Raw genomic sequence first — 27,335 nt, forward strand, 5'->3', positions numbered from 1 at the left:
ACCACCAACAGGTAGAATTTACCTGCCCAACATATAGTCTAATATTTATTATACTGTGTAAAACAAATTTTTTTTGCAATGCAAACGCCAGACTTGTCACCGTTATTTAACATTGCTTCCAGCAGAAGTCACTTTAAGAAAAAATGCCTTTTTTTTACACTGCGAAGTCTGGTGATGTGTGGTGTATTATCCCGCTATTTTTTTATACAGCCTAATAAATATGCCCCTACGTGTAGCTGCACAATAGATAGGCAGGAATACTGCAGTCCTGTATTATTGATTTTCCTAAAGGTTATCTATTGAATTTCTTCACTCCTTCCCTCAGAAAGAGAATACTATTTCATCCCTTCTTTTAATAATCTTCAAGGAAACACAATGAGAAGACAGACAGGCCAGGTCCTACATGGCAAGACAAACAACCTAAACAAGGTACCAATGGATTATTCACAGAAACCAGAAACGCCAAACCTGTTTGCTCAGACAAGGAACTGTTGCAAGTGTCTCATACGTAGACTCTGATATCACCTGATTGGTGCAGAGAAAACATTTATTTAACCCCTATCCTTGCTGGGAGGGACTGTCCTCTAGCTACTAATATGAAATGATGCCTCAGTAATGCCTCAGTCTTTCCCAGATAACATGTTCTGGCTCATCAGCTATTTCTTTCTTACTCTCTCATTTACAGCCGCAGGTGAGCAGAATTTTGTATCATTAACATGTTGTTATGTCATTAACTCAAGGTCTGCAGGTAGAACTGCTGTAGGGATGTCACTCATAGAAATTTAGGAATACAGTTTACTGATTTGCTGAAATTGTACTTTATTTAGTATTTTATTTTAGTGCTGAAATATAGTTCTACCACCCCCATAGTATCAGTTGCCAGGTTGCTGTTGTAGCTGGGTGATTTATTTTTCATTCATATGCCCTCCTGGCTTCTCTCAATGGCCTCCCTCAGGATGGCACAGAATATGAGATTATCTGCCCTAATCTTGTCTTTCAGCACCCTCCATAATGTCGGAGGCACGCTATGAACTAGTCACGGAGGAAGCTATCAGGATTAGTGATAAGCGATTCTGTCACGTTTTGCTTTGCCAAAAAATTCGTAAAACTGCTAAAAAATTTACAAAATGGCAAAAAATTCATGAAAGCATTTTTTTTTTGATGGTTTAAATTTTTTTTACGCATGCAACTTTTTTTTCTCACTCCAAATACATTAGCGTCAATGGGAGTTTTTTCTTGCAGCGATTTTTTTTGTCCAAATGCATAACAGTCAAAGTGCGTTTTTCTCAAGTTAATTCTCACTGAAAATGCAGTAAAGTCAATGGGCATTTTTTCTTGTGGTGACTTTTTTGTGGAGGCAAATTTTTTTCGAGGCAAATTTTTGCTGCGGTTTTGAAAAAAAATTAGCCGATGGCAAAATGATTAATTTTGCAGAAAATTAATGCCTGGTGAAAACAATTCACTCTTCACTAATCAGGATCAGTGTCCATAGCCAAACCTCGGCTATAGGCTTTAAGTTTATTTCACAGGTCCCGTAGTGCCAATCCAAACTGTGTGAGCATTTCTCCCTCTAGTTGTTCGTGGGTGAAGATCTTAGTTTATGGTAAGTGGTGTTGTAACTTCCCCACACAGTCCTTCCAGATGGGCAACAATCTCATCCAAGGTGGCCCTCTCTGTGGCCGGTAGTTGCAGCATTACCTTGCAGACATCCCCTTCCAGGGATCTCAGGCCCAGATTGGCTCCATGCTCATCAGGTACAGCCAGATGGCGACTCTCAGCCTTTCTGCCCAGTCCATCATAGCTAGATTTGTTCCATCAAATTTAAGTATACTTGCAGTGCTCACCAGCAACAGGGCTGCCATTAAAGGGATATATCCCACTTCCAGAGCCTTCCATCCCACCATTTATGCCAAATGTAAAAGTCCAAGAGTAATATGGAAGGCTCATTGTCTTAACCAAGGTTTTTATGTTTATTAATACAAATTTAAACTTCACAATACTGGCGACTTTCAACTGTCCCTCACGCTTCTGCTTCTTTCCCTGTTTGACACAACAACTAAACTTCTGTCTTATTTCCTTTTTTCTCCTCCACAACCCTCAAAAACTTTATTAACACCTAGCCCTTAAACATTTAGCAATAATAGCAACAGTAATCCCAGACAGTCTCTTTAGAAGCTCTCACTTTAATACAACTCCATCCTTATCTTGTTCAGTAATGGATGAATTATGGGACTTGCAGTTCCTCTGCTTTCCAGGAAATCTGTGCACCACCCAATATGAAAAGCAGAGGGGCTTCCAGAATCATTACTTTACAATGGAACAAAGTGAGGGAGAAAGTTGCATTACACTCTTAGCATAAGGGATCTTGGGAAATTACTTGCAGGAATATCATAGTGTCCTTCAAACTGTACTTCAAACTGTAGAATCTTGTATGTTTGTGTAAAAAAATGTACATTACATGTGTGTATGATCATGGAAAATATATGAGATTAGGGATACATCAGATTTTGTAATGTAGATAAAGCCCAGCATTGTTTTCAGGATTTCAATTAGGACACATCTTCAGTATTTAAACAACAAAATAAATGTGAAGTGACCTTATAACTCAAGACTTCTGAATGCACAAGAATTTGGTGTATTTATCTTATTTTAATGTTTGTAGAAGATTGTATTATTGTAGATTGTAGAAGGCCATTCCCTGGATTAAGGGGGAGCATGGAGACTCCAACATAAACAGCATGGACAACCATTTTTGGGTTCTAGTCCTTTTTTAATGAGAGTCTAAAGTCTTTTTATTTCTTCATAAGATAAAAAATGTAAATCTTATTGTTTTGGGTATTATTTTATAGAGACAGCTCCAGCAACATTTTCTGGTCATCATATCCAGGGTTATCAAACCTCTTTCATCATTCTTTTGTTGAATAAGAGAATTTGTATTAAAGTCCAGGTTGGAGTTTATCACATGAACCCAGAGCAGGAGTTATTCATTTTTATCAATAGTGATATACTAAGTGGGTGGGTGGCTAACATACAGGCACAAATTGGAGATGTAAAAGTGTACAAGGTAAGGCACAGTCAGTAGGGACAGGACTAGACTAATGTTCGAGTGCTTCAAAAGGTAGACACTTTGTTTTTTCTTGAAGAGGTTGAGAGAGGATTCCTTATGGAGGAATTCAGGGATGGAATTCCAAGGGTAAGGAGAAGCAAGATAGAAGGTTTTGAGACAAGAAATGGCAGTGGATGGGGATGGTGTGAAGAGAAGGTGGCTCTAAGAAGAGCAGAGAAGATGACCAGGAACGTATAGTGAGACAAGAGATGAAATGTAGTGAGGAGCAGAGGAGTGAAGGGCTTCAGTGTTAGTAGAATGGTTTTATATTCTATCCTTTGCTTAACAGGCAGCCATGCTAAGGATTTTAGTTGGGGTTAAGCAGGTTCTCTTTTATGAGAGAGCAGAAGGATCCTGGCAGCAGAGTTTAAGATTGACTGGAGGGGAGAGAGATGGGATTCTGGAAGACAGATTCGAAGGTGATTGCAATAGTCTAAACGAGATAAGATAAGGGCATAGATTAGTGTTTTGACTGTTTTTGTGTGAAAGAAACGGGCGCAGAAGCAACATGTTTTGGCAGTATTATTAACATCATTCTTATTCTCTACAGCAAACCAAAATGTCCCGCTCCAGGTGATTGGATTTGAAAAACATTCAGCCTTTTTAAAAAATCGTATAGATATGACTGTTCCTATGGATGAGATACTGTGGCTGTTTAAAACCAAAGAAAAGCAAGTCAGATTGGCGGATTTTAGTAAACCGTACTTTGAAATCAGGTTTCCCCAGTTTAACAACCGACTGGAACCATTAGATGATGGAACAATACGAATCAATGACCTGAGGATGGAAGACAGTGGCATCTACACAGCAGCCATTACTTTTATTAACCATGAAACAAAGAGACTCACATTTAATCTCACTGTGTACGGTAGGTGCTCTTTTTTTTTTAACCCTGAAATAATGCAATGAGATCCCTTATTTGAAAGCATTTTATCAAGAAAGCTCTGAATTATGGAAAGGCCATAGCCTCCCATAAAGACAACTTTAAACAAACAATTCAAATTTTTCAAAAATGATTTCCTTTTTTTTTTGGGTAATAATAAAACAGTACTTTGTACATGATTGTAACTAAGCTTTATGAATCCATATTGGTGGCAAAACAATCCTATTGGGTTTATTTCATGTTGAAATGATTGTTAGCAGATTTACGGTATGGAGACCCAAATTACAGGGGTGCAGGTCAGCCTGCCCACTCTGAAGAAACCCCCTCCAGCTGTACATGCCTGGCTCAGAGGTTAAGGGCAACCATCCATTTGGCCATGCTGCTTCTGTAGTAGCCCATCCACACTGTGGAGATCTCCCTCCAGTCATACATGCCCAGCTCAAAAATCTCAGAGGGTAAGGTCAACCAACCCTCTTCATTTACTTACTCTGACTGTTGTGGATAGGAAACTTTAGATGGTCCCTAGCTGCTCTGCAGGGAAAAGATCATACTTTGCAATGGCAGGGAAGCAATGTATAGGGTTATTTTTGTTTGCTTAAAACGTGGCTAGCTTTAGCTAATCTCTATGTGAAACAATCCCTTGTGAGTGGTGCAGAACTCAGTTTGTTTCCCTGGAGAGCAGCTGACGACCATGTAGAGATTCATACGGGCAGCAGTCAGAGCTAGTAAATGAAGGGGGGATTTCACTGCATACAATCAGATTTTTTAATTAAAGTACATTGGGGGATAGTTTTTTTTCTTCAGTTCGTTTGTTGCCTTCTCCTCGTTCACCCCCCAACTCCAATTAAACCAAGCTTTCCTTTTCCAGCAGTGGCAAAGTAAAAAGAGGAAGGAGACCCCATAGTCGCAGGGGGCCTAGGGAACAGGGTGGCTGGACTGTGGGTTTTAAAATAATAAATATTTGAATCCACAAACCATGTAAAATGTTTGTTAGTTGCTCAATCCAACAGTGATCTGGTTTTGCCACTTCCAGAAAAACATATCATATAGGAATATATACATATAGGAATATATATATATATATATATATATAGGACTGCAGGGTTTGCTTCCTCTATAGCTAACAAACCCACCCCCATCTTCCGCCTGCCCTACTACCGTATGTTATTCTATCCAGGGTAACATAATATATGCAAGATCCATAATATGCAGGATTTACAAAAACAAATAGATAACAGACCCATTCTTAAGAATACCTTGCCAATACTGTATATATCATACCTCCCAACTGTCCCGTTTTCTGCAGGACAGTCCTGATTTTGACAGCTCAGCCCGCAGTCCTGGGCTTCTTACTGAAATGTCCCGACTTTCTCTTTGATCTCCTGCACTGACACCAGAAAAAGATACAACGTTTTTACAACTTTATTAAAATAATAACCTTTTTGGCAGAAGCCAGAACAGTCAGCAGCTGCAATTAGATACTTTTGTAACAATTTAAGATAAGGAAAGAAACAATTGTACCTGTTTAAAATAAGCAAGTCTGTTGGGGGAACTGAGACTTGCAGCTTAAAGGGCAATTCACCTTCATTAGCAAAACTGTAGCCCATAAAACATGGCACTAAAACTCCCACAAATGTGTTCAAACTTTCATAACCTGCCAAATTTGGTAAAACAGACATGGTAATTATGGGGTGTGGCCATAAAATGGGCATGTCCATAAAGTTTTGTCGCTCTACATGTGTTTTTGTGGCACAAGTTTTTGTCCGCTTTTTCATTTTTCAGATGTTGGATGTATGATATACTGTCATAAAATACAGAAATGTATCTTCCTACCAGGGGCGGAACTAGGGGTAGGCAGAAGAGGCACGTGCCTAGGGTGCAAAGGCAGAGGGGCACCAAGCACGTACTTCTTCTGAGCCCTTCCCTTAGTCCAGATCCTTGTGTCCTGCTGTGGCTGCAGTTTTTTTTTTAATGCGTGTGCACCCTTCCGCAGATGCGCACTGGCTGACGTTTTAAAATGCCATATACAATCTATTCTGAATGAGCACTGGCGTGGCCTCGCCGCTTCTGCTCTTCTGCGCATACGTCGAACAGTGGGGGGTGACGTTGTCGGCCGGGTTGCCTAGAGCACCCGGCCGACTTGGCCCGGCACTGCTTCCTACCGACGTCATGAGTTAAAAAGGGGCAAGTATTTGCCAGACAAGCAGATCCTGGTGAAAGGAACTGCATATAGTTTAACTGAATTAAGCAAATTCTAAATAATTAAATCAGTGGTGCAACAGTCTGAAAATATAGCACTGAGCAGGTCCAAAAGGTGTTATGTTAAGAGGTCGCTAAATGATCAAGAAATATTATATTGACAATGGGGAACTGCTTTGTACCCACAAAATAAAAAACTAAGCTCTATGAAAATGAAGGCTAGCATTGTGCAAGCCAAATGATAACTTAAAGCGATACTGAAATGTTCCTATAAAAATCATAGGAACGGGTCAGTAAACGGGTCTGTAAATGCTGCACACGTAAGCGTAAGCGTTCCCCTCAAAGCCTCCCGCAAAGCCGTCCCCAGCTCCGACGCTGCTAAAAGACCTTCTGAGCCGTTTCAGTGACGCTGGGCTGAGGGGGCGGTGCGATCGCTACATAGGCTGATTACAAATGAAAACAGGAATTCAGCCTATGGAAGGATCTCTCCGCCCCCAACCCAGCATCACTGAAGCAACCTGGAAGACATGTTAGTGGTATGAGCGCTCGGCAGAAGACAGATTCGCGGGGCTGGGGGGGGCTTTGTGGGGGGCTTTTCGGGGAAAGATTACGTGTGCAGCATTTACTTTATATTGACATGTTCCTATGATTTTTATACGAATGTGTCAGTATCGCTTTAAATATAGTGAACGCACATCCGTCACACAAAGGAAAGCTACAATAAGCAGGCCCCGTATGATATAATCTTGGAAGCTGCTGAATTCTATATAAATGCCCAAATATGGTGACATTGTATGTTATATTATATGCAAGCTGAGTGCTGTGAAACAGTATTTTCACAGGCGCTGTGGATTTAATACAAACAAAACTTGAGGGAAAAAATCCTTTTCCCAAGGAATGCTTGCCAATAAGCAACACAATCTGGCCACCCAACCACTAGGGGTCGGGTGGGCAAAGGGTAACCAGACAACCAGTTGTCTATTGCAGGCAAACTGTGATGTGCGCATGTGCAGATGACGGGCTATGGTGCATGGCAAGTTCCCCCGGTTTGTATAACAGAGAGAGCTCTGCCTCATGTTTCTACCTGCTCAGAAGATAAAGAAGTTGCTTCTTCCCTTGACATCACATCCCTGTCTTTCTCTGCCCCCAGCCTGGCTTTCCCTGCCTTAAATTCCTTCTCACCCAATCTCAGCTACATCTGATTCTGACAGTCTTTAAATATAAATCAGTATAATTTGGCTGCTGATCATTCAGATCCCTTGTCTTATACAGCCCCTGTGCTAATAGTTTCAGGACTTTCTAGAGCAGTGAAAATTACAGCAAGTGCAAACTTAACTAGGCCCACTAGGTGTCACTGTCTAACATGGAGAAGTTATACGCTCAGATTTAGTGGGATTGATAAACAGTCAGTTTGTGCTGTCTTGATCTTTGTTTTAAAAGTTTACCTATTTAAAGAAATAGTAATTAAAAATGACATTGCTTTAAAGACCTTTACAAAGGTATCGCTTATGATATAATGGGTCACATCACAGGAAATGTAAATCACACAGAACAGATTTCTAGGTTGAGACTGTTAGACATAAGGAATAGACAAATGTAAATAAAGAACACATAATACACGGCATATTCCGTTAGCATAATACTTGTACATATGTCCACGTAAGTTCCTAGGTAGGGTAAGATTTGCCCTCTTCCCTTTATTTAAGAAAAAAACATTTATAATTACCTTGCCCTTCCCATTATCCAGAAAGCTCCAAATTACAGAAAGGCCATCTCCCATAGGGGCAAATTTATTAAGCGGCGAAAATTTGCTAGTGTCCACTTGCCCACATCTCAACACTAGGTGCAAATTCGCCGGGACAACGCTAATTCACTAAAATTCAAAGTTGCGTCCAGGGCACAGAACGCTGGCGAAGTTGCGCTAGCGTTAATTCGGCAAGCAAAGCAAAGTTGCGCTAGAGTTGGCTAATTAGCATACGGCGGGAAGTGAAAGTACAAAGCACGTATATGTTGCAGCAAATAAATTACATTACACAAGTCCAGGGAACCTTAATAAAGAAAATAATGTTGTTATAATTCCCTACACATGAGCCCAGTGTATAGTTTATGTGCCATATGTTAGGAAATGTATGGGGCAACCCGGGTACCCAAAAATTTTTGCAGCCTATCACCCTGAAAAAGGTACAAGACGCCAGCGTTTTTTGGGACTACCAAATTTTTCAACTAAAAATTGAAGAAGTCCTATGCACTCCATTACACTTCGCCTGATCTCAGCTGGTGAAGGCAAATCTGGCAGTAACGTTCAATATAATGCGCATCTTAGTGAATGTGCGAAGTAATGCTCTTTCACCAGAGCAAAACTTCGCCTGGCGTTAGAGTGAGAATTAACACTAGAGTCTATCTCCTTCACCAGCGAAGTTACGCCTGCGCCCGTTAGTAAATTGGCGAAGTTTCGAAATGACGTCACAATGGCGAACTTTCGCCAGCGTAAGTCACTTTGCCCTTTAGTAAATTTGCTCCATAGACTACATTTTAATCAAATAATTTTTTAAACAACGTTAGATGACCTTTTTCTCTTTAATAATAAAAAAAGTGTCTTGTACTTGATCCCAAATAAAATATAATTAATCCTTATTGGAAGCAAAACCAGCCTATTGGATTTAATTAATGTTTATATGATTTTCTAGTAGACTTAAGGTATGAAGATCCAAATTACGGAAAGATCCATTATCTGGAAAGCCCCAGGTCTCGAGCATTCTGGATAACAGACCCTATACCTGTACCATGATGTATAAAAAGGTACTAGAAGTTATGCCTTTAGGCAAGGGAAATATTTACATTAATATACAGTATATTTACAAGCTTTGTGTTTCACTAATGTAGGGGACTCAAGGGGTAAATTCCTCTATTGGCTCATGAAGTCCAGTATTCTGTTACCTATGACCTGTTGGGAGAAAAGCTTCATAATTACCCAGGAGTTCTAGTTTCCTGCCACTCGTCTATATAATGGGATGGAGCACGTGGCTCTTCCTCTCTTTCCAGGGCCTGAGGTTGCGGTAGACTTAGGAGTCTAATTTTTAACTAAGGTAACCCAAACCTTTGATAAGTCAAATAGTTTTGGAACAACTCTCCTTAGTGATAATTTTCTAAATTGATGGGACGCTCTGTAGGGAAGTGACTGGAGGAAGAATTTGTATGTGGAGAGTTACAGTTCTCCAACACTTTTACAAGGGCCCATCTGAGAGAGGGTCACCAATGTAATAGTCTTCTGTCTGGTGCAGCTGAAAATAAGTGATACACAACTTTTGCCTTTATGAAAAAAGAAAGTCTAAAAATGCCTTTTACTTCAAATGGTTTTGTAGCGCTTCAACAAACCCCATGGTAGATGCCAGAAGGAAGGCCCAACCTCCATGTGGTGGTAGCACTTCAACATCCGTCACTTTAATAGTGATCTGATACCATTAAAAATGAGTGATCCCCTTGTGGGGTTTCACCTTCATGTGGGTAATGGTGTCTTTTTTATGGTCCTAAAATTCCAAAATTGATGCAGTTGCACAGACTATTACTGATAAAAAAGGGACCAGGGAAAGTACATTCAGCAACCACTTTATGTAACAGAAAGCATTATGTAATAAACCGAGATGATTTGGGTCAGTTTAAATATATACCATTTAGTGGAAAACTGCTAATTACTGTGGTTTGAGACATAGAAGGTTGTGTTTCATGTGGTATATACATTTATCTTGGCAGTTTGTAAGCATACAACCAGAATTATGTATTAGTAAAGCGCACCACAAGTCTTGTACTTCCTGGAACACAACTGTAGTTAGACTTATAGCTCACATTCTGTAGTTACTAAGCTTATTAAGAGATACGTTCATAACAGTTAGTGTCACAAATTGCCAGGATTTACTAGACTGCCCAAAAGATAGTCTTTATAATACTGATGTGTTTGCTACAGAAAGAATACTTTAGTTTAAAACAAGCTAAAAAGGGAAAAAAGGCACAGGATACACAGCAGATTCTACAGAACTTTTCTGTTACCTATGCATTCTGTGCCTTTTCTCCTTTTTTCCAGCTTGAATAACTGCCCCATGGCTACACCGCAGCTTGTTTATATAAACTATAGTAGTACTTATCTGTTATCTACTGTGTATCCTGTGCTTGAATGGCTGCCCCCATGGCTACACAGCAGCTTGTTTATATAAACTATAGTAGTACTTATCTGTTATCTACTGTGTATCCTGTGCTTGAATGGCTGCCCCCATGGCTAACCAGCAGCTTGTTTATATAAACTATAGTAGTACTTATCTGTTATCTACTGTGTATCCTGTGCTTGAATGGCTGCCTCCATGGCTACACAGCAGCTTGTTTATATAAACTATAGTAGTACTTATCTATTATCTACTGTGTATCCTGTGCTTGAATGGCTGCCCCCATGGCTACACAGCAGCTTGTTTATATAAACTATAGTAGTACTTATCTGTTATCTACTGTGTATCCTGTGCTTGAATGGCTGCCCCCATGGCTAACCAGCAGCTTGTTTATATAAACTATAGTAGTACTTATCTGTTATCTACTGTGTATCCTGTGCTTGAATGGCTGCCTCCATGGCTACACAGCAGCTTGTTTATATAAACTATAGTAGTGTTTCTGAAGCAAACAGAGCAGTTTTACCAGTTACATAGTTAGATCTGGTTGAAAAGAGACCAAGGTCCATCAAGTTCAACCCCTCCAAATGAAACCCAGCATCCATACACACACACACTGACCCTTCCCTACATTCACATAAACTATATATATACTCATACACTAATTATACATTTTAGTATCATAATAGCCTTTGATATTATGTCTGTCCAAGAAATCATCCAAGTCCCTCTTATAGTCATTAACTGAATCAGCATCACAACATCACCCGGCAGTGCATTCCCCAACCTCACTGTCCTGACTGTGAAGAACCCTCTACGTTGCTTCAAATGAAAGTTCTTTTCTTCTAGTCTAAAGGGGAGGCCTCTGGTACGGTGATCCACTTTATGGGTAAAAAGGTCCCCTGCCATTTGTCTATAATGTCCTCTAATGTACTTGTAAAGTGTAATCATGTCCCCTCGCAAGCGCCTTTTTTCCAGAGAAAACAACCCCAACCTTGACAGTCTCCCCTCATAATTTAACTCTTCCCTCCCTCTAACCAGTTTAGTTGCACTTAGTCTCTGCACTCTCTCCAGCTCATTTATATCCCTCTTAAGGACTGGAGTCCAAAACTGCCCCCATACTCCAGATGAGGCCTCACCAGGGACCTATAAAGAGGCAGAATTATGTTTTCATCCCTTGAGTTAATGCCCTTTTTTATGCAAGACAGAACTTTATTTGCTTTAGTAGCCACAGAATGACACTGCCCAGAATTAGACAACGTGTTATCTACAAAGACCCCAAGATCCTTCTCATTTAAGGAAACTCCCAACACACTGCCATTTAGTGTATAACTTGCATTTATATTATTTTTGCCAAAGTGCATAATCTGCATTTATCAACATTGAACCTCATTTTCCAGTTTGCTGCCCAGTTTTCCAGTTTAGACAAATCACTGTGCAAAGTGGCAGCATCCTGCATGGAACCTATAGTTCTGCACAATTTAGTATCATCTGCAAAAATAGAAACAGTACTTTCAATGCCCACCTCCAGGTCATTAATAAACAAGTTGAAAAGCAAGGGACCTAGTACAGAGCCCTGCGGTACTCCACTAACAACACTGGTCCAATTAGAAAATGTTCCATTTACCACCACTCTTTGTAGTCTATCTTTTAGCCAGTTCTCTATCCAGGTACAAATACTATGTTCCAGGCCAACATTCCTTAATTTAACCAGTAACCTTTTGTGTGGCACTGTATCAAATAGATTAATTATATCTTAGTTGGGATCAAGTACAAGGTACTGTTTTATTATTACACAGAAAAAGAAAATAATTTTGAAAAACTTGGATTATTTGGATAAAATGGAGTCTATGGGAGACCGCCTTTCCGTAATTCTGAGCTTTTTGGATAAAGGGTTTTCAGATAATGGATCCCATACCTGTACTCAGGGAGCCCCCATATTGAAAGGTGTTACATTCAGAAGGCAGGATGGCATCAGAGTCTCTAAGTGATGTAAATGACTAATTTAACCCCTTATATCCTGTAACATTATATAGTTTTCCTTGTACAGTGTACTCTCAGAAATTAAATTTAAATTGAGTGCAAAAAGGTTCAAAAATGATTTAAAAACAAAAAAGCAGCTGCAATAATGTAAGTATTACTTTATCAGTACTCACTCTGATCTCAGGAGAGACTGTGCAACAACATAACACGTAAGTGATTAACTGACACTGAAACACAGAGAAACCTGCAGCCTGCAAGTAAAGGGAATGGTAGACAGGAGGAATGGCTCAACTACACACTAGTAAAGGATCAAGGAAACACAATGAGAAGGCAGACAGCAAGGTCGTACATGGAAAGACAAACAACCTAAACAATATACCAATGGATTTATCACAGAAACAGCGATTTTTAAGGAACAAACCACCACACCAAACCTGTTTTCTCAGACAAGGAAACTGCTGCAGAGGTCCCCTTATAAAGGCTCCAATATCACCTGATTGGTGCAAAAAAAAAAAAAAAAAAAAGCATTAATTTAACCCCTATCCTTGGTGGGAGGGACGTCCCTGTAGCTACTAAAAAGAAATGTTGCCTCAGTGTAACACAGTCTGTCCCAGATAACATGTTGTGTCTCGTCAGCTATTTCTTTCTTACTCTCTCATTTACAGCCGCAGGTGAGCAGAATTTTGTATCATTAACATGTTGTTATGTCATTAACTCAAGGTCTGCAGGTAGAACTGCTGTAGGGATGTCACTCATAGAAACTGTAGCTCTTCATTCATAATTAGCAAGACAGACCTTGAGGAATACACTTTACTGATTCACTGCAGTTGTACTTTAGTTAGGTTTTGTGTAAATGTTTTATTTAAATAGTGTTCTATATGTTGTTCAGCATTGTTAAATACCAGTACTTTACTGTATATTCTCAAGGTAATACAAAATTAAATCTATTATCTACAATGCTTGGAAACTGGGGGGGGGGGTTTATCAAGTAAATTCTGCCAGAAAATGTCATTGTGCAATCACACTGACTCAAGTGGCATTTACTAAGTCCCAGGGCAGAAAAGCAAGAGAACTATGGGGGCACAAAACCCCAACAAGATCACCATCAAATTATACATTAAGGGGGTTATTTACTAAACCTTGAATTTATCTGTTAGGGCTTTTTGAACTTTTTTCAAGATTTATTGTACCCAGATACTGCTAAAATCCTGAATCCAAAAATCCGCCATCTCAAATCTTTCGAGGTCATGCATAAGAGAGGTCCCTATCTCAATTTGAAGTTGTCATGGCCTGCTCTTGGTCTAGCCGAAAAATCTTTTTTCGGGGTTTTCTGCCAAGAACTCAAAAAGATCAGGCAATTCTGAAAAAAAGCCAAAATAATTTGAGCGATTTGGGTATTCACTTGATCAAGTTTTTCCGCAATCCCATTAATATCCGATTTTAATAAAATATGAGATAAATTCAGGTTTACGTAAATAACCCCTAACCCTTTCCCAAAAACCGTATGAGCCGCACTTTGCAGATGTAAATCCTCTCTACATAGCATTTCCTTTGTTAAAACAATCTATAACATCATAATGAGAGGATTTTGTACAGGTTGTACTTGTGCTGCGCTTCAGGGCAGTGTTTCTTAACCTTTTTTTCAGGGAGCCCATTTTTTGGTTCTGGTGCATATGTTGATGCCTATGAGGATCACTTTATAGCTGTGTGTTAAGAGTGGGTCTCCTCTACTATTAAACTGAAGAGCAGTGGCATAACTAGATGTTACTGGGCCCCACAGCAAATTAATTTTAGGGCCCCCAACAAATTCAGAGATTGTCCTTTTTTATCAATAAATCTTGAAATTGCTCATCAATTAGGGCCTCATGGGGCCCCTTATACCCCCTGGGTCCCCTTGCAGCCACAGGGTCTGCTTCCTTCTTTTTTTATTCCAGTTGTTTTGGATCTTATTTTTTTTTACAGTATTTTCTGTTGATCGTATGGTATCAAACTTTGTTTACCATCACCTTGCTAAGTAAGCAAAAGTGATTTCATTTGAGATGTTGTCACATTAACCCTTGTCCAGATTAGAGGTTCTTTATTCCATCCAATTTAATTACATTTTTTTGAGTAACGTGACAGTCTCAAAAAATTTGTGATTTTTGGGTATTCTTTCCAATCTTAATCTCTACAGCAAACCAAGATGCTCCGCTCCAGGTGAACGGACTACAAAAACATTCAGTCTATTTAAAAAATCGTATAGATATGACTGTTCCTATGGATGAGATACAGTGGCTGTTTAAAACCAAAGAAAAGGAAGTCAGATTGGCGGATTTTAAGAAAACGTACTTTGAAACCAGGTTTCCTCAATTCAACAAGCGACTGGAACCATTAGATGATGGAACAATACGAATCAATGACCTGAGGATGGAAGACAGTGGCATCTACACAGCAGCCATTACTTTTATTGACCATGAAACAAAGAGACTCACATTTAATCTCACTGTCTATGGTATGTGCTCTTTGTATAGATGTGAAAATTCTGCAATATTTATAGCTAATTGTTAGTATGATTAAGGCCAGTTCAGTCGAGCTGGAGGCCGACAGAGAAAATGTGTCCATCCTAGAGTTTTTATGATCACAGACTTCTTTCTGTACAATCACTGAATATTAGGTAAAAAGAACATTATTTAAAGCTACAGTGTTATGCAAATTCCAAAAAACTTTAACATTCAAAACATATGATTAAAAAATAGGTAGAAAAAAATTGTTTATTTCACCATTCCACTTTGACAGAACACTTTTGATGTTTAGATAAGAATCCCCTGGTGCTCGGTAATGGATCAGCAGTCCTCGCAGTTAATATAAAGCAAGGTAAAGGGACACACAAGGCACAAATTGCAGGTAGAAGTGCTGTGCTTCATGCAATAAACCTTACAAGGTTTATCTGCAGTTTATATTAGAAGTCACTGAGGAGTTCTGTGCTCATATAATGTTATACTGGGAACTCTGAGTATCACTCATGTATTATAAGGGACAATGTACCCCCTACTGTAAATGATAAGGATATTAGAAGTCACTGAGGGGTTCTGTGACCATATAAAGGCACAAGGCTGCAGGTTGAGTTATACAGGGAACTCTGAGTATCACTCATGTATTATAAGGTATAATGTACCCCCTACTGTAAATGATAAGGATATTAGAAGTCACTGAGGGGTTGTTCTGTGACCATATAAAGGCACAAGGCTGCAGGCTGAGTTATACAGGGAACTCTGAGTATCACTCATGTATTATAAGGTAAATTGTACCCCCTACTGTAAATGATAAGGATATTAGAAGTCACTGAAGGGTTCTGTGACCATATAAAGGCACAAGGCTGCAGGCTGAGTTATACAGGGAACTCTGAGTATCACTCATGTATTATAAGGGATAATGTACCCCCTACTGTAAATGATAAGGATATTAGAAGTCACCGAGGGGTTCTGTGACCATATAAAGGTACAAGGAGTGCATGTTGCGTTCAGGCTGTCTGGAAATGGCTGCAGGCCCTTGTGCTCCCTTATGGATTGCAGAAACCTGTGGCCTGGCCTTTGGATCCAGAGCTGTCTGTGATAATGAGTGCATAGACCAAAAGGAGTGGGTGGGGGGGAGGCACTTAGGCATCTCCTTGGCCGCCATACTTTCAGAAAAGCTATAGTTTATTATTTTAAAGGGACAGCTCAGTGTAAAATAAAAACTGGGTAAATAAATAGGCTGTGCAAAAACAATTGTTTCTAATATAGTTAGTTATCCAAAAATGTAATGTATAAAGGCTGGAGTGACTGGATGTCTAACAGAACAGAATCCAACTTCCTGCTTTTCAGCTCTCTAACTCTGAGTTAGTCAGCGACTTGAAGGGGGCCCACATGGGACATAACTGTTCAGTGAGTTTGCAATTGATGCTCAGCATTCAGCTCAGATTCAAAAGCAACAGTTATGACCCATGTGCCCATGTGATTGGTTACTGCCTGGTAACCAATCCGTGGAAACCAAGAGAGTTGCAGGAAGTAGTCTTCTGGCTATTATGTTAAGACATCCAGTCACTCCAGCCCTTATACATTACATTTTTGACTAACTAACTATATTAGAAACATTTTTTATTTTGCACAGCCTATTTACCTTATTTTTATTTTTACACTGTACAATTCCTTTAAGTAGTGCATACAGTATTTTTTAAAACGATTGAATTTATTTATAGAGCCTGTCCCTACCCCAAACATATGGATAGAAAAGAAGAAGAGGACCACCCAGTGGTGCAATTTTACCATTCGCTGTTCTGTCCAAAATAACGATTCAGCTCTGACATTCACCTGGATAAACAAACACAATCAAACTGAATATGAAACCTTCATCAATGGGACAATTTTTGTGGCATCAGTGGAATCCCCAACATTGGACAAAGAATTTCACTGTTTGCTGGGGAACCCGGTGGATCAAAAAAACGCCTCTATTCATGTTCTGGAAATCTGCCCTACTCCAGGTAAAATTGTTATTGAGGAACATACTAAATAGCAACTTATTGATTAGATTTGTATTACTGATGTCGGGTGGGTATTTGCCAATGTAGAGTGGGTGTTTGCCGATGTAGGGTGGCTTTTTGACAATGAAGGGTGGGTGTTTGCTGATGTAGGGTGGGTGTTTGCAGATGTAGGGTGGGTGTTTGCCAATGTAGGGTGGGTGTTTGCCAATGTAGGGTGAGCGTTTGCCGATGTTGGGTGGGTGATTGCCTATGTAGGGTGGGCGTTTGCCGATGTTGGGTGGGCGATTGCTGATGTAGGGTGGGCGTTTGCCGATGTAGAGTGGGCGTTTGCCGATGTTGGGTGGGCGATTGCTGATGTAGGGTGGCTGTTTGCCAATGTAGGGTGGCTGTTTGCCAATGTAGGGTGGGTGTTTGCCAATGTAGGGTGAGCGTTTGCCAATGTTGGGTGGGTGATTGCCTATGTAGGGTGGGCGTTTGCCGATGTAGGGTGGGTGTTTGCCGATGTTGGGTGGGCGATTGCTGATGTAGGGTGGGCGTTTGCCGATGTAGAGTGGGTGTTTGTCGATGTTGGGTGGGCGATTGCTGATGTAGGGTGAGCGTTTGCTGATGTAGGGTGGGCGTTTGCCGATGTTGGGTGGGTTACCATACACTGACAAAGAGTAAAATAACTATTTGTCTGACCTGTGACACAGAAATGTAATGCTTTCATTGTGAACTGCAGAGGCCAAAACACTGTTCCCTGAAGCTGCTTAACTTTTTCTGTATACAAATGGTAAATGATCTGCCTGTGGTGCTGCCAGGTTACAATAAATAGGAAATTCAGATTTATTGGGGAATGTAATATTGGTCGCTAACGCAAAAATCATTCACAAAGCAAATAAATGTTTGCAAAGTGAAAAATGTGCACACTCATGCAACAGTAGGATAGCGACAGTGGCCAGTGACAACACAGTATTATCCCTTTGAATGAGAAGTGGCTGCAAGATGGAAAAGGGAGTTTTGATCAGCGGGATTGATAGTCAAGGGCTAAAAGTAGGTGATATTATTTCCCATGGGATGTATTCCTTAGTGTGTGCTCCTCCTCCACCTGTCACTGTTCCACATGTGCCTAATCAAATGCTTTTCATTCATTGCTATTAGGGGTGATGACAGGTCCACAAGGGCTTTTAGACTTCCATTGTTATTTGTCCCAATGTCAAGTCCTTTGTGAGTTCCAATTTGTTTATACAGACACCGCCTTTGTTTTGCCTGAATACAAACTGTGTTTATGGTATGCCGTTCATTTGTTTAAAGTGAAAACCCCGTAAATGCAAATATCAACTTTAATTTGCCTAGTTTTTTTTTCATTAGCTGAATATATATACACACACACACACACACACACACACACACGGTAATTCTGTATCTAGTGTCAACATTACTCAGCACTTGTTGAGTTGTTTATTGCTCATATGTCCCTGTCCAAGGACAGCTAAATTCTGCCTTTTGTTTTTCCCCGGGGCCCAAAATTCACTGTGCCCCTACCAGCAGCCTCAGCTGCCCCCCCCCCTTATTGCAGCACTGGTGAAAAGTAAACATCTCGTTGGTGTAGTGATGTGATGCGACATTTCTCGGAGCTTTCAGCACAATGTTCCCCTTTTCGGAATGGTCCTATCTTCTGGAGGACAGTCATGAGTCCTTAGCCACAAAGGGGTGGAGTTTACTTGAAAGTAGATGTGGTTTTAGACCAATCAGGGCGTGGGCATAGCTGGGTGTCACCTAAATTACCCTGATGTGGGGGGAATACTGTTTTGAAGCAATAGATGGCAGATAATCCGTTAAAAGGCACTCAAAACCAAGGCTACAATAGCCGTGGAAGTACTATAGCACATGTACAGTGTATATATTATAATATATCATTTCTGTATGTTTTATAATTAGTTTTACACTACAAATATGGTTTGCAACAGGAGTGCCCCCTGGTGTGATGGTTGGCCGACTACCAGGGGGGTCAAGTGTCATGTCATTTAGACTTTAAATCTACAGAGTATAAATTGTAGAACTACAACAATCACATAACCCACTTGTGGTAAGCCGAGTCAGCACAGCAAGGGGTGTTGCTGTTGCAAAGCATGATATTAAAGGGGAACAGTTGTGAAAATGAAAATTTAATATAAGCATCATACTGAAATAAGAAACTTTCTAAATATAATCCATTAAACATTCTGTACCATGAATAAAATAATCGAGCTTCTCTTCACTCTCCCCCTCTGAGCAACCTGTCTCCATGCAGTAGGTGAAGTCAGTTTTTTATTGACGGTTAGGTCCAATACATCCTTTGGGGGGGGGAACCAAGTTTTCACTCTTTGAAAATAACTGTCTCTGATGGAAATCCTGTTTCTCTGTGTTTTCCAGAGTCTGTTATTTTGTTATCTTTTTGTTTGTGCTGGAGTTGGTTATTTGAGTTATTCTGCTAAGAAAGGGAGGGCCCCTAAAATATGTATTAGACCTACCTGTCAATCAAAATCTGACCAAGACCTCAGCATGAAGAGTGACATGATGTGGAGAGTGAGATACTGAAGAGTAACTTGATGACAGTACAGAATTTTTAATTGATGGTAATTGAATTTAAAGTGTCTTATTTCACTGAGATGAAGCTGATATTAAAGTTTCATTTTCGCTATAGATCACAATAGAGTAAAGGTGGCCATACACTGAAAGATCCACTCGTTTGGCTGCTGATACCCACCTTGAGATGGATTATTTCCCGGGCCAAACGATCTGATATGAGATTGGATGAGACCCACATCAATGAGCTGATGCACTCCTCACTCCGACGGGCTTATTAACATCTGGCAGATTCAGACCAGATATCTGTCAGGTAGACACATCGGAGGACCCCATACAGGGGCTGATACTTGGTCCATTGGCAGCTTTTATCAGCCCATTTATGTCTACCTTAAATCTACTTCTTATCAGTCCTCGATCAGCAATCACAAACAGCTGCTGTTAGATGCAAGTGTCACATTCAGCTGTTTAAAGGAGACATATAGGATAAATAAAAAAACGCTAATTTTGTAGGCAATTATGAGTAATATATGGTGTTGCTTTTACATGGTGCTAAAAATTAATATTGTCTTTAAAAACCGCCCCTTTATAGGAGCTCCCTATAGATGTTCTCTGGTCCCTGTTTCAAATGAGGGGTGGGCGTGTCCTAACGGTCCCTGCCAGAAGCTTAGTAGGAGGGGGACAGCCAATCACAGCCCTGCAGTCACATCAGAACAGAAAGGCTTCAGTTCCCTATCAGGTCCTGCTAGCTGCTGATTGGTTCCTGTCCTACAATGCAGTGAGCTGAGTGCCGCCGGCTCCCCTGCACGACCTGGGAATTTAGCGAACAGGAAGTGGAAGAGAAGGGAGGGATTATTAGGGTTTTTGCAGAAAGATTCAATAAATCAGCTTGAAGCACTACTTTTTATCCACAATTCTTCTATGTCTAAATGAGTATAACGCACTTGTACGTTCTTATGTTTTACACAAAATGTCTCCTTTAAAAGCCCCACTGATGACAACGACAGATTGTCTCTGGTTAGGCCCACTTTTGCTTTTGGTAGGTCTGCCTACTGTTCCTAATTCCTAATGCTGCAGTTGTTCTCCTGGGGTTTGACTACCGACCTGATTTGATTTCTGCCTGCCCTAATCTCATGCTTGGACTTGGACTAGAAGCCTGTTAATTACTCTTGAACCTTTGTTTAGTGTTGCTTTACGGTACCTGCAGGTTGGTACGCCCCATCTGCCCAACGCTATTATTTTCCAGGTCCCTCACCTGAGAGTTTGTCTCTCCTCCAGCCACCCACCTTCTGCAACGTAGTAAAAGTGCTGTATCTGAAAATCTATAGACTTCTGTAAAATTATTCTTTTAGAAGAGGAAGAGGTGAGGGAGGCACATACTTGTTTATTTTTTCTAAACCAGCTCATGTAACAATAGCAACCAATCCACAGGTAGGAATAATGAGGTTAAAAAAAATGATTTGATCAGTTGCTTGGGTTACCAAAGCTTAAGCAAACAGTCAGTTATAACGTTATGCCCTGGGCAAGCCATCTGTTCAGTCCTAGGTGATCATCAGATGCCGGTATTTGTTGTGATTATGAGCGGGGCTGTGGTTTGCATCCACCCAACCCCCTGCTCATCCCCATCTGTTTATACAGCCTAAGGGGCGAACATCCTTGTCAACTATAAATGAGCTCATGTTTATCATGTAGAGTAGGGCCTGTGACCTTGTTCTTTATATGGTCTTACTCCTCAGGGACTTCTAATATCCTTATCATTTACAGTAGGGGGTACATCATCCCTTATAATACATGAGTGATACTCAGACTTCCCTGTATAACTCAGCCTTCAGCCTTGTGCCTTTATATGGTTACAGAACCCCTCAGTGACTTCTAATATCCTTATCATTTACAGTAGGGGATACATCATCCCTTATAATACATGAGTGATACTCAGAGTTCCCTGTATAACTCAGCCTGCAGCCTTGTGCCTTTATATGGTCACAGAACCCCTCAGTGACTTCTAATATCCTTATCATTTACAGTAGGGGGTACATTATCCCTTATAATACATGAGTAAAACTCAGAGTTCCCTGTATAACTCAGCCTTCATCCTTGTGCCTTTATATGGTCACAGAACCACTTAGTGACTTCTAATATCCTTATCATTTACAGTAGGGGGTACATTATCCCTTAAAAAGCTTTCTTGCAATGTAACTTGAGGTCCATGATGCAAAATGTGGTCTCAGCCCCTCTCCTTGTAGCTAACCAAGCTTTTGTGTCAACTATTTCCACCCATATTACTGTGCATTTGCTCTTTGCAAACTGTAATTCATCTTTATTTGTAGTTAAAGATATCATTGTTTGTGTGGCAGTGAGGCTGCTTCAGGTCCTAGGTCTCTGCTGCAGTTATAGTGCTGCACCTGTAATGTGTTTCTGGACTAAATACAGAAATAAGCAGCAGGAAATCATATTCAAAGGAAACCCGTGACCTTATAAAGTAAGAAAAGAAAATATTTTGTTCTAACCCAGGGGTAAAGGTGGGGTTTGTTTCCAAAGCAAACCCACAAGAGCACACCCATGACCATAATTTATTTTGTATCTAAATAAACAATATAACTGGTTGAGATCAAACAACTTCAAAAGAATCAAAACCCAATAATTAATTCAAAATCTATGAGAATTTAATCAACTGCTTTGGACATTTTAACTTCATTCTGTACAATTTGAGTCAATGGGGGGGGGATAAAGAAATGTGAAATACTATTTTACACATGCTGATATAACATTACACCATGTAAATATATGATGGTTAATAGGATGAGGAGACTGAGACAACTTGCTTGTTTAGGTTCCTACAGATTCTTAACCAGGTTCATCAATATAATCCAAATCCATGCTTGCATATAGTGATGGGCGAATTTGCGCCGTTTTGCTTTGCTGAAAAATTTTCGAAACGGCGCCGGCGTCTAGTTTTTGATGCCGACGCCCGTTTTTTTTGTCAAAAACAATTGTTTTTTTACGCCGGCGAACTTTCGCCAGGAAATTTTCGCAGCCGTTACGCAAATTCATTCGCCGGCTGCGAATCGTGTAAATTCGCAGGGAATTCGCGCCTGGCGAATAAATTCGCCCATCACTACTTTCATATCTTTTCATATCTTTTTCTCGTTCGATTTGAAGGATTTAATCGTTCGATCTAACCATTATTCTTTCGATGGTTCGATCGAACGAATATCGCTAAATCCTTCGACAAGGATTTAACTTCGACAGTCGAATATCAAGGGTTAATTAACCCTCGATATTCGACCCTAAGTAAATGTGCCCCTTAGTCACTATTGATTACACTATTTAAGATGTATTTCTTGGTTCTCTGATTATTATTTTTTGTTGTTTTTTCCATTGTATTTTTTGTTGTTTTTTTTTCCAGTGTTTTTTTTTCTTTTTGCTCTGTTGCAACTTTATTAACACTCTAACCTACAACGACACTCTATGACATCATGACCCTCATTTTACAGCTATTTTTTGTGTTTAAATGTTCATTTTTGATTGTGATATGCTAGAGGGCTAGCCGAAAAGTTAGCAGTTTTTTGCTGAATAAACACAATTTTTCACCTTGAATAAGACCTGTGAGTGCATGCCTTATTTGGGACAGATATATATATATATACACAACACAAACAGTAGGCCTGGTGCATATATATATATATATATATATATATATATATATATACACACACAACACAAACAGTAGGCCTGGTGCACTCAGAACACCTGTTTCATGTCTAGGTGCTGGTACAAACAATATCTTATCTTGTAAGGTAAAAAAAAGGTTGTGTTACGAAAAAAAGGTTGTGTTAGAAAATTAAAGTTCGAATTTACAATTTGAAACTTAATAAATCCGCCCCTTAGGATTGCCACACCTGTCTTGTTCCTATACATATCATCTAATAAAAGCTAATCACATTTTAGATATTCATGAGCTGTTTGTGTCTTTTGTAGGAGTAGAAAGGGAGGGAATTTAAAAAATGTAAAATAAATGCTCTGCAGCTGCTGTATCTATTGCCATTAACTGTATATAATTTAATTGGATGTTTTTCTATCTGTTTTTCTATCTGCTTTAGTAAACTCTCAAAGAATGTATTTACTATTCATCCCAGCCTTTATCATTCTAATCTTGTTGCTCGTATGGTTGGCAGTAGCACGAAAGAAGAGGAAAAAAAGTATGTTTTTTGGCAAGTATTGATGGTCAGTTTTATACGTTTTGCATTGGCAGCATAAGAACAAAATGGATCGTAACACTGTGTTCATGATTATTACCAGCATGCTACGGCATTATCCAACATGTTGCATATGTCACATTGCATATTCATAGCTTTTGGCCACCTTACATTGCACATGAAGAACATGGATTAGAAGGACCTCCCAACAAGAAGTTCTGGGCTGCAGATCTACCAATTGTACCTGGGTATAATGGGCCCCTGGATATTGTTACAGATGTGCAGACCAATATGGCTGGATAATAAAACAAAAATTGCAATTATTTAAAAGAAACACCCTTTATCACCTTCTGCATGAATATTGTACATTGTAGAGTTCTTACAACCTGTGTAAGATATTTTATTCACATTTATAAAACTAGAACCTATGGCCTCCAGTAACGGAGCAGCAAAGAAGTGATTTTCTTTTACTTTTTTTGCAGACTGCAACAGAAAATCAGCAGACAAAACTGCAGGTGAAAGGAGGGTAAATCATGAACCTTCATTGGGCTTTGATAATAGTAAGTCAAATTGCGACAACCCCTAAGCTTAGCTTCTCAACAGCTGCTCAGAGCCCACTGACCCCACAGACACTTTCCCTGTGACAAGTTTGAAGTCCTGGATCATTGCTGTTATTGACAAGCTGAAACTTTAGCCTCGTGCAATAAGTTCACTATATAAAATATGACATTTTAGACATATTCATTTTTAGGGTTTAGTTCTCCTTTAAGAGCTCTGGGCCAGTTATCAAAATGTTTCTCTGCTAGTCTCTGTTAATCTTATATATCATTCAATTCCTCTTTTTTTGTTACTTCTCTCAGCCCTACTTCTCACTTTCTCCCGCAACTGTCATATTTCATCTGATTTACTGTTTTTTCTGTTATCTAAATTCCATTTTCTTCCTCATCTTAACCGCACAGTTCCCTTTTCTGCTTCTTGTTGTTAACTCTTTTAGCCTTCTGTGTTATCCATGTGTTTGCTCTGTATTTCTGCTTTCTCTTCCACCCTGATCTTGATTCTTCCCATTACATTATCTTAGCCAGTTTTTTTATTCTCATTGTAAAACAAACTCTCCTTGATCAAGGACAAGTCTGGACTGATGGATGGACAGTGAAAAAAATAAAGTGTTAAACAGACAGTACAGCACTACAGGCTTTTATCACATTTTACCCCCTGACTCTCACCTGTGGGGCCCGAAACAAAGGATCTGCTATTAGATTGGAACAGACAAGAGAATAACAATGTATGAGAGAATGCTATAACTGCCAGTGAGGTTTTATAATCCTATACAGGTATGGGATCCATTATCCGGAAATCCATTATCCAGAAAGCTCTGAATTATGAAAAAGATGTCTCCCATAGACTGCATTATAATCCAAATGTTTAAAAATGATTTCCTTTTTCTCTGTAATAATAAAAAAACATCATTGTACTTGATCCCAACTAAGATATAATTAATTCTTATTGGAAGCAAAACCAGCCTGTTGGGTTTATTTAATGTTTACATGAGTTTCTAGTAGACTTAAGGTATGAAGATCCAAATTACGGAAAGATCTGTTATCCGGAAAATGCCAGGTCAGGAGCATTCTGGATAACAGGTCCCATACCTGTTTATATTTTGGTAGAGTAGAAATCATAACTGGGCTCTACAATTAACTGTACTTGAATAGGACATTTCACAGTCAATGTCAATGTAAAGAGAACTTTTTGGAAATATCTGTTTGGAAAACAGGGAGCGCGTAATAAATATTTTTGTGATTTCTTAACAGGTAATCCCAATATAACTGAACATATGCCTGACAACAATTCTGAAGAAACTCAGTATATCCTAGTTGGAGCCTCTCCACGAATGGTGAGAATAACTTCACTTTGTACATTGGCCTGAAAGCTCACAATCTTTTATTGGCTGGTGTATGGCCTGTTTAAGATTGATATTAAACTGGGTATAAACAGCCATTTTATTTAGAATGGGCAGATCATAAGGTAACATGGCTGCACACATTGGTTACAAAACGCTTAAAGGGATTCTGTCATGATTTTTATGATGTCGTTTTTATTTCTTAATGACACTGTTTACACTGCAAATAATTCACTCTACCATATACAATGTCATTCCTGAACCAGCAAGTTTTTTTTTTAGTTATAATATTGGTGTGTAGGCTCCATCTCAGGTCATTTTGCCTGGTCATGTGCTTTCAGAAAGAGCCAGCACTTTAGGATGGAACTGCTTTCTGACAGGCTGTTGTTTCTCCTACTCAATGTAACTGAATGTATCACAGTGGGACCTGGATTTTACTATTGAGTGTTGTTCTTAGATCTACCAGGCAGCTGTTATCTTGTGTTAGGGAGCTGTTATCTGGTTACCTTCCCATTGTTCTGTTGTTAGGCTGCTGGGGGGGGGAAAGGGATGGGGTAATATCACTCCAAATTGCAGTACAGCAGTAAAGAGTGACTGGAGTTTATCAGAGCACAAGTCACATGACTGGGGGCAGTTGGGAAACTGACAATATGTCTAGCCCCATTAAATATAAAAAAAATCTGTTTGCTCTTTTGAAAAACGGATTCCAGTGCAGAATTCTGCTGGATCAGCACTATTTTGAAAAAAAGCATTCCCATTTCCCATGACAGTATCCCTTAAATACAAACATTTCAATCTGTATCTTGAAATGTTTGCACCAATTATATTAATAAGTTGCCTATGATGACATTTTGGTGTCTTTTTTGAATGGGGGTTGTGTTTGTATGTATATAAATACCACTATTTGTCACTTACACTTTATTCTTGATAAAGGCCCCAAAAGAGGCCGAAACGTTGGATGCACAGGTGATGATTGAATAAATCGTGTGTTTCAAAAAATGATGGAGTGCTAGTCCATTTTGAACTTTATACAATACGTTTGACTGAGCATCCGCAATTAAATCTGAGATTAAGAGTGTGGGTACTTTCCAAACCCATATATAGATATATATAGATATATAGATATATATAGATATATAGATATATAGATATATAGATATATAGATATATATAATCCATTATCTGCAAACTCGTTATCCAGAAAGCTGCAACTTATGGGAAGACATATATAGACTCCATTTTAATCAAATGATTCCGATTTTTTAAATTGATTTCCTTTTTCTTTATAATAATAAAACATTACCTTGCATGTAGACTATGAATCAATGGTTAATCCTTATTGGAAGCAAAATCAGCATATTGGGTTGTTTTAATTCATTTTAAGTAAACTTTATATATGGAGATCCAAATTACGGAAATATCCCTTATCCAGAAATGAACAGGCCCTGAGCATTCTGGATAATAAGTTCCATACCTATATATATTATATATCTATTTATACATACATACTCGAGGATGTAAAACTAAACTGTGTTTGATGTTTCATTGCAGAGCTCCGTGAACCCAGAAGTGCAAAGTCGGTCTCTTTGTGACCCAAAGTTGAACACATTATACAGTGATCTAAGAAATCCAGTGTGTAATTAGGGGCAGAACTAAAGAAGATGCAGAACTCCTGGAATATACCAGGGACTGAGACCTGAGTTTCCCAGGCGTAGTAAAGCAACACCAAAAAATGAAAGTGTTTTAAAGTAATGAAAATATCATGTAGTGTTGCCCTGCTCTGGTAAAACGGATGTGTTTGCTTCAGAAACACTACTATAGTTCATATAAACACACACCTCCCAACATTTTGGAAGTAAAAAGAGGGACAAAATT

General features: G+C 39.4%; 1 protein-coding gene across 4 annotated transcripts; it reads left to right on the top strand.

Annotated features, from left to right (window-relative positions):
• Window positions 1–589: 589 nt before the first annotated feature.
• LOC108699370 (SLAM family member 5) lies at window positions 590–27,277 on the top strand. Of its 4 annotated transcripts, none has more exons than XR_005963573.1 (8): window positions 591–691; window positions 3,657–3,974; window positions 14,496–14,813; window positions 16,539–16,820; window positions 23,468–23,578; window positions 24,046–24,123; window positions 24,687–24,894; window positions 25,372–25,454. XR_005963573.1 is itself a non-coding variant. In XM_041573508.1 (8 exons), exons 1-8 carry the CDS (start codon window positions 616–618, stop codon window positions 27,102–27,104), a joined length of 1,359 nt encoding a protein of 452 aa, XP_041429442.1. In that variant the 5' UTR covers window positions 595–615; the 3' UTR covers window positions 27,105–27,275. The 4 variants fall into 4 exon arrangements, 3 of the variants coding, with proteins under 3 accessions (XP_041429445.1, XP_041429442.1, XP_041429443.1); XM_041573508.1 differs by lacking the exon at window positions 24,687–24,894 and adding an exon at window positions 27,012–27,275 and having other exon boundaries at window positions 595–691; XM_041573509.1 differs by lacking the exon at window positions 24,687–24,894 and adding an exon at window positions 27,012–27,275 and having other exon boundaries at window positions 595–691; window positions 23,468–23,566.
• The last annotated feature ends 58 nt before the right edge of the window (window positions 27,278–27,335 follow it).

Source organism: Xenopus laevis, chromosome 8L, assembly GCF_017654675.1.
Source record: "Xenopus laevis strain J_2021 chromosome 8L, Xenopus_laevis_v10.1, whole genome shotgun sequence".
NCBI lineage: Eukaryota > Metazoa > Chordata > Amphibia > Anura > Pipidae > Xenopus > Xenopus laevis.

Bases quoted from the DNA above. Each gene is read 5' to 3' on its own strand.
- LOC108699370 (XM_041573508.1), top strand. From the start codon at position 616: ATGCCTCAGTCTTTCCCAGATAACATGTTCTGGCTCATCAGCTATTTC. The intron at 14,814-16,538 runs GTATGTGCTCTT...ATTTATTTATAG, and splicing joins ATTTAATCTCACTGTCTATG to AGCCTGTCCCTACCCCAAAC. The intron at 25,455-27,011 runs GTGAGAATAACT...GTTTCATTGCAG, and splicing joins TTGGAGCCTCTCCACGAATG to AGCTCCGTGAACCCAGAAGT.